General features: G+C 33.7%; 1 protein-coding gene across 3 annotated transcripts in view; it reads right to left on the reverse strand.

The window, feature by feature from the left end:
- The window catches only part of NAV3 (neuron navigator 3), a 369,647-nt gene that overhangs the window by 74,544 nt on the left and 287,058 nt on the right, over window positions 1-8,045 (reverse strand). For all 3 annotated transcript variants that reach the window (XM_007454822.1, XM_007454823.1, XM_007454821.1), the window contains exons 17-18: window positions 4,794-4,835; window positions 3,234-3,394 (exon numbers count right to left, since the gene is read on the reverse strand). In XM_007454822.1, the coding sequence (XP_007454884.1) occupies window positions 3,234-3,394; window positions 4,794-4,835 (203 nt within the window). The remainder of the gene's footprint in view (window positions 1-3,233; window positions 3,395-4,793; window positions 4,836-8,045) is intronic.

Consider the following 8,045-nt stretch of genomic DNA (forward strand, 5'->3'; position numbering starts at 1 on the left):
TTAAAAAATAAAAATGGCAGAATAAATGGCCTCTAAGACCCATTCAAAGCCAGGAGAAGACATGTAAACATTTCTAATAGGACAGATATAGGTGTGACTATGTATTAGGGAAAAGAGGACGACTGACTTTGTCTTAAGCTATATATCATACCAAAGGCACTGTTTTTATTAAATTATATGTTTATTTGTAATGATTTGAGGAGAATAGGAACTGACAGAAATATGGAGTGGGTTTTTAAATACCTCCAAGTTGCCCCTCGACTTTGCTGCCACATCTAGACACATCAGTGAGTGAGTTTATGATGTTGTTTTAATAAGAGTTGTCATATGTAACCTAATTTTAATTTATTTTGTGGAATTTGGGAATATAACTGGGAACTAGGTGGAGATTCAAGAAATGTTTATTTGATCATTTAAAGAACTTCAAAAGTGTGATATATCTAGATTTAGGTAGTTTCTGTCATTGGTGGGTTTAGAGGAGAAGCTAGAGCTGTCATTAGAATTTACATAATAGGTGCACGATTGAACCAGATGTAGGTCTCTTCCAACTCTGAGATTCTATTCTTCCATAAGTATGGAAGAAAGGGCTTAATTCTGAATGGCTTGAAGGGTGAATATGGAGAGGGGAGTAGAAGGACATTCGAGGTAGAGGGACCTTTGGGAGTAAAGCAAAGAAACTTCCTATACAAAGGTGTTTAAACATCACTCTGTAGGAAAAAGGGTTCATCAAATATACAGAATTTGAAAGTGACAGGTTTATAATAATGCTTCTACATGGTGACTCTTGAGGCAAGGTGAAAAATGAATCTGAGCAATTATCATCACTTGTGGGACTATGACAATGAGTCTCACTAGGTTATGGGATGCCTCACAAGGGCTGTGACCAATAGTAAATGAAACTGCATCCAATAATTTATTATTTTTTTATATAAATAAATTCTGTTATGCTTTCTTGGGTAGGAATGGTTTCTAACATAGCTATCATGCCAGAAACTATATAGAAACCAGAGTTTACTTTGGCAGTAGCTCACAGTAGTCTACTAATAATGACATAATAGTAGTGATCTTAAATTTTAAATGTTTGTTATATATATGTGATTTTTACAGTAATATTTCTAAAAATTTTATGTCAACATATTTTAATGGGTAAGGATAAAAAACATGGATACTGCAACTCTTGAATGTTAGTAATAATCACTTATCTTACTGATCATTCAGAAAAAATAATGATCAAATTGAAAACAAGTGATGACCAAAGTAAAATGTAGGACAATGCTATCCATATTCAAATTAAAGAGCTATATTTGATATAATTTTTAAATTTAATAATAAAGTAACTCTTATTTATGACTGCATTTTAATAGTATCTACTTTCTTGCCTAATAATTATAAGTTCCAGTGATCTGGAAATACAACCCAAATTCTCTAAAAGTAATTTTCATGATTTTAAAATTAGGCATCGTTTTCTCTTGTAAAATGACACAACATAGAGATCTCAGAACACCTGATTTGAATCCACATATGCTTATAAAATATGGCTAGGCACATGAGAGTGTGTTGACATGTATGGGAAGACGTTTCTTCATAAGTCCCACTGGGAGAAAATGTTGAGAGATTTGAGTAGAGGCAATAAGATCAATTTGAAATCTACTGCAATTGTCTCTGACAGTGTGTAAGACATCGCTTTCCAATAAAAATGATGATGTAGCAGAGTCCCCCAAGTCTGATAATCTCCTGTGTCTTTGCACACATTAGTCATGCCTCACAATATAACCTAGGTATTATGAACCCATTCAACAGATGAGAAAGTTGAGGTTAAATGACTTGCTAAGATCAGACATAGTAAGTAGTGAGTTTTTTTTCTTCTCAAAGAAAGATGGACTAGATAGAGTCAGAATAACAACAATGGGAAAATAATGGAGTGGGGATTCAAATACTCAAATTAATGTCAAGTAATGAAAAGACTGACAGGAGCCATGAGATACCCAGCAAACTTAGCAAACTAGGTGACATGGGTTTGATTCCAATGTTGCATAAAATTAGCTTTTGTTTCATATGCCTATGACTCTATAAAAACATTTTTATTTCATTTTTTGAAGTCAGAGTTTTAAGCTTCCTGCTGTGTTTTATAACTACAACTCAAAGTAAAAGTTATACCATTCTTTGCCATTATGAGGCAAAGAAGTCTCATCATTGTGCAGGTTTAGCAAGAAAAACTTGGTGTTTGATAGATATTCATTAGTGCATGTGGAGCCATGACCAAAATAATTTGTGTTTTTCATTGCCAAAAGCTCTATTCTGTATAGCAGGAATAGTTACAATAGAAGAGAAATAGCTTTGACTATCCCTACAGGGCGGAAAGTTGAAAAGCCCAAATTATCCAAGAATTTGGACAATCTGTTGGTCTATCATTAAAAAAAAACTTCTCAAGTGAAAAGAGAAAAAAAATGATACTATTTTATATGTGACTTTATAGAAAAGCAATCTGTTTTTAAAAGCATTGGATCTATTAAATGATAACTGTCATGTTTAGACTTTATTTCATCACTTTCCCTGTGTTTTCTATGACATTTACACAAATGATTTTATATTTCATACAAATTATGCTAAACACAAAGTAATCCAATGGCTCAAATAGTCATTTCTTTTCAGTGCATTTATCCAAAAATGTTCACAGGGTATTATCTTAATAGGAATTCTCATATGCATTTTAAGGAGAGTTTTAACTTTAAAATGATCAAAGAAGTGATCATGGAGTCATGGAATCACATATTTTTCTTCTTCCTAATTATTTCTATTTTCTACAAAAAGATAATTCATTTTCTCATAAGGATTAAAAAAAATTAAACAGAAAATAAGGAGGTGTTTTACTGGTTTTTAAGAGGACTCTGAGAAAACCCCTAGACTTAAAGTCAGGTGTTCTGGCATCAATTACTGCCTCTGCCTCTTACAAGGGGTGAGCCTTTCTTTTTTTTTTTTAAGTCAAATAGTCTCTTTTTGCCTCTGGATCTTAGACTATAAAATAACAACAGTATTACCTATGTCAACTTGTTGTCATGAGCAATAAACTGTTTGGAAATTATTTTGTGGACAGTAAGCATACAAATAAAGGGTACTGTTAAGGTGTCTTTAACTCCTCTTTAAATGAACCATTCTATGGAGAGATGCCAGGGCTCCTGGGAGAGTAGGTGGTGAAAGGAACAAGATGAAACTGACGTTTTAGAATATTTTACCCAAGTTGGAAAAGTGGTATTTTCCCGTTGCAGAAGATGACATGGCAGAAGGGGAGACCAGGGGCGACTGATTGCCAGTGTCCTGCAGCCCTCCAGTAGAATGGGAGCGTAACCACTCTTTGCCCTCTTCTTGGTTGGCCTGCCGAGATGACGGGGTATATCTGCAAAACAGCACAGCTAAGACACTTCAGCACATCTGCAAGGGCAAGGCAATATTGAGACGAGAAAACAATTGAGAGGAGCTTACTAGTCAGACTGAGCAACATTCTCAAACAGATTGAATCTAATTATAATTGCTTAGTTCTTCCAGATGATTTGACACCATCTGTTTGAATCTCACAGGAAAAAAAATAAAGGATTTTGAAAAGAAAATTATGCTTCTGTGAGATATGTAGTTGAAAATCATAAGCAGTGAGCAGACAGCCAGGTTAATTGAGAAGGGCTCAAAAGCACAGTGTTTAGAAGGATATGAAGAGGGTGAAAAACAGACTAAATATGGTGGACAGTAGTAGGCCAGAAGCCAAGGGAATTGCAGTGATGCTCTCAGGAAGACATAGGAAATAGAACACAAATTGACAGATCATTTTTTAAAAAAAAAGCAAAAACACTTTTTTGGTTAAAATGCCACTTGACACCATGTCTGGATCTTTTTTTAAAAAATGGAGAGAGAAATGGGCATCCTTTATTGGAAAATAAATTTCTGGAATGAAATCTTAGAATGGAATAATTGCAAGCTGTTTGCTCTTGCTAAGAAAGTGGAGAGGAGGAGGATAACAGAGAAAGACCTATTTGGCCAGAATTCACTTTTACCAGAGTAAGTCACTTCTTAGTACCAAAGAGCAGTTGACTTATGTTCATAGAGTGTTATATCTCTATTCATAGTTCCTTCCATATCTTCTCATCAGATAAAAGTGTACAGTAAAGGATGGCCATGCGTTAAATTTTCATTCTATTTTTTATGAGGAACTGAATAATTATTTTGATATTATGATGTAATACTAGACTAATTCATGTCTATATTGATCTGATAGATACCAGCACTCCTGAAAAATAGAAAATAAAGCTCTTCTGAGTTTTTACCAAAAAGATTCTTTACAAATTATACCTTAATTACAGTATTTGTCATCTGACGATGAAAATATGTTTTCTTTGATTCAAATTAGAGCATCCTTCAACTTTTCAACATTCACTGGCCACATCTGTAGACTATATGGGGTGAGGTTTTGCAAGCATATGCCTCCAAGACGCAAATGTTAGGAAAATTAAAATTTTGTTTTAATTTTCAGAAGTGAGTTCTGAATTCAACTAAAAGTGGCTGCCCCCCAAATAATGGCTTTTACATTAGATTTAATTTACTGAGTTTTGGCCTCTAACAAAATCTCTACCTGAGGGCCATCTCACCAACTCCTCAGGCCAGAGAAAACATCGGGATTAAAAGTGATTTCATCCTCAATGTCAGGTGCTTCTTTGCGAACAAAAAAGGAAAGAGGTAAAGAGACAGCACAAAAAGTTTACGTAACAACAGAGAAAGGCAGCAATTGTGCTGAGAGAAATATATACCTTAGTCCCTTTTTGGGTAGTGTATTTCTGTCAAGCTGCATGCTGTTAAAACAAAGAAAACCCCTAAGGACATAATGTAAACAAAACTTCGAAATTACACATCCAACATAAATGGTTCTGTTTGAATTACACAAAATAATTCTTTTTGTAACACATATTTAATGCTTAACTCATTGGAAAAGGTCAACCAAAGGAGACCAGATGTCCATTGTTGTGACACCTTCGATGATAATTTAGTGACAGGACTACGAGAAGATAGATTATATGTTAACATAATTCTCCTCTAGATTCTATTTACCTAGTCCTGTGGTAGTTTTTCCTTCCCCATGCAAATAACTAGACTTCTGCTATGATTTCACATGCAGGAGAATCATAGAGGAGGAAATAAGAAAGATCTTCTCTGCCTAAGTTAAAGTGACAACTTCCAATGGACAGAGAAGATATAAAACACCTTTTAATACTTATTTTTTGTATTCAAACGATCTTTAATAAAAATAAAGGCAGATGTAATCCCACTTACACATAAGAGAGGAAAAATAATACATAATATCTGCTTGAAATGTAATGTTTCTGGCATCATTTAAATATTTTAAGGAAATTAAATGACGCCACATTTTAGAAATTATAAATTAGATGTTTAAAAGGCTATAAGTTTTCAATTTCCATTTTTAAAAATTCCCATTTGGTCTTAGAAGGGGAAGAAAGAATGTGTCTGGAGAAAATGAGAAGTGGCCTTCCTAAAAACAAAGGAAGAGGGTGTCAACAACTAGGTGGGATAAGTCTAGGAATTTCTGTTATAATCTTTGATGTGGCTAAGCAAATAATAAAATTAATTTGAATTTGCAGAATGATATATCTCTTCCATTAGAACCTCAAGTGATCAAAATTAAATACACATGATATGCATAATGGGGATGATACAACATGAATGCAAACACATTGACTTGAAATTTAATCACTCAAACTCAAAGCTAAAATGTTTTCGTCTATGTGTACTCCATTATTTAGCACTGAAATAGAAAGCATCCAAAAGCATCATACAACTTTTATTTTATGTTTTGGGAATGTCCACATAGGGTAATTACTATATCATGTAGAGGCCAGTTCTAGCATACATCGTGACTATAGATGTGTTTTTAGTAGTGTAGATAAACCAACAAACAAAAAGGAATCATACTGAACAAATATGAGAGACCTCTAAATATAAACTACACAATGCTGAAACATTAATACAGTCATAAGCCATTTTAAAGATTATCTCTTTCATGTGTGCAAATTTATTCAATTTTAACATTTCAGAGTACACTGAAAACAGGCATTGTTTTGCCCATGTTATTAATTGTATAAACATTATGTGTTTGTATGATACAGAGAATTTAATGAAAGAAAAATCAGAAAAAAGTTTAAGTTTACCAATATAAGTTAAAACTTTAAGCAGAAATATCTATTTGAATCTGGATATTAATGATTTTATAATATAGACAGTTTTCACAAACCCTGAAAAGTTGAAAACTCTTAGCCTGCACAAGTGAAGGAGGAATTTTAACCAACAGTCTGAAGAAGACAGGCACTGTTTCAGTGCACGGTTATAAAGGCAGGGGAGCCAGGTCTGACAGTTAAAAACAAGCCAGAAAATTTAAAATTTGGCTACAACTTTAAATTATTTTTAAGGTTTGGTTTGGTCACAAAAAAAAAATGAACAAAACAAATGTGAACTATTAATAGTTATAACCAAAGGCCACCAATGATCTAGAGCAGTTAGAGGAAAAACTGTTAAAGAATTTGTTTGTTTGTTTGTTTATGATATTTTAATGAGGAGAAATTTAGACTAAAATTAAAATCTGAATGAAAAACTATTTAACAGTACTAGGATAATGAGTATCAATAAAGTCTTCTGAAATCATAAACAGGTAAGTCATGAACTTACATACATCTCTATTATATCTTTCTAATTACTTTGTCTTAAATATTACACTTTGGCACATTTTCTCTTAGGCATGGCTCTTTGGTTTCCTTGATGTTCCCAACATTCTGCGGACTTAATTATGATTAAGCCAGGATCTCTGATAGGATCTAATTTTCTCTTCAAGGGGTCATAAAGTTCTTGGGTGTACTTTCAAGGATTAGAATAAATTGCTATTGCTTGCAAATTTGGTCGCAAGAAAGAAAAGGCACAATTTCTTATATCAAAAATTATTTCAATCTAGTAATCTATTGGAAGAAATTAATTAAATGTTTATATTATATAATATACCTGTGAAGATAATTTGCTTTTCACAGTTTAATATTCATCAATATATTTTACTAAGAATCAAGGGCAGAACATTCATTTATTCAAAATTAATTTATTTAAAATTTATTTTAGAAAAATTATTTATCTGGCTATTTATAATACATCCATCTGTAAAACTGGTCTATTTCAAAGACTGAAAAAAAGAAAAAAGATTTGCTTAAAGAGAATACATAACTGTATATTTGCCAGTGTATTTCTATAGTGAGACTATATATATATATATACTGACTTCTGCTAAAATATAGATCAAAGTAAAATATTAACATTGCATTTACGTTGCATAAAACTCATCAATCTTTTTTTTTTTTTTTTTTTTTTTTTTTTTGCGATATGTGGGCCTCTCACTGTCGTGGCCTTTCCCGTTGCCGGACGCGCAAGCTCAGCGGCCACGGCTCACAGGCCCAGCCGCTACGCGGCTCACGGGCCCAGCCGCTACGCGGCATGTGGGATCCTCCCAGACCGGGGCACGAACCCGTATCCCCTGCATCGGCAGGCGGACTCTCAACCACTGCGCCACCAGGGAGGCCCAAAACTCATCAATCTTAACATCCGGTTTTATTTGAGGGTTACTTGGTTACAGATAATTACTTGACCATTTTTCTGTATTTTTAATGTATCAGTGCCAAAGAAGTAGGTTGATGGTTAAACGGTCAACTTGTTGCAGTCATATTCATGATTAAAAACTAATCAGTATTTTGGAGGTTGATTCTGGTTAACAAGCAATAACCTATTTGCCGTGTGCTTAGTTTGAGGTGATATGTCAGCATCAATAATAGACTGAACAAAAGTTTGGGAAAGGTATCAGGCATTTTCAGTGACCAGTGGTGCTTTCACAAATAACTCAATTGAGATATACAGCCAAGACCACTTCTGAAAACTTTAGGTGTGCCAAGAAACACATAGCATTAAGTTCATCAGGAAAAAAGGGGCAGTTTTAAGACATGTGCCTGAGGGAAAGA

This window comes from Lipotes vexillifer, unplaced genomic scaffold, assembly GCF_000442215.2.
Source record: "Lipotes vexillifer unplaced genomic scaffold, Lipotes_vexillifer_v1.1 scaffold1325, whole genome shotgun sequence".
Lineage (NCBI taxonomy): Eukaryota > Metazoa > Chordata > Mammalia > Artiodactyla > Lipotidae > Lipotes > Lipotes vexillifer.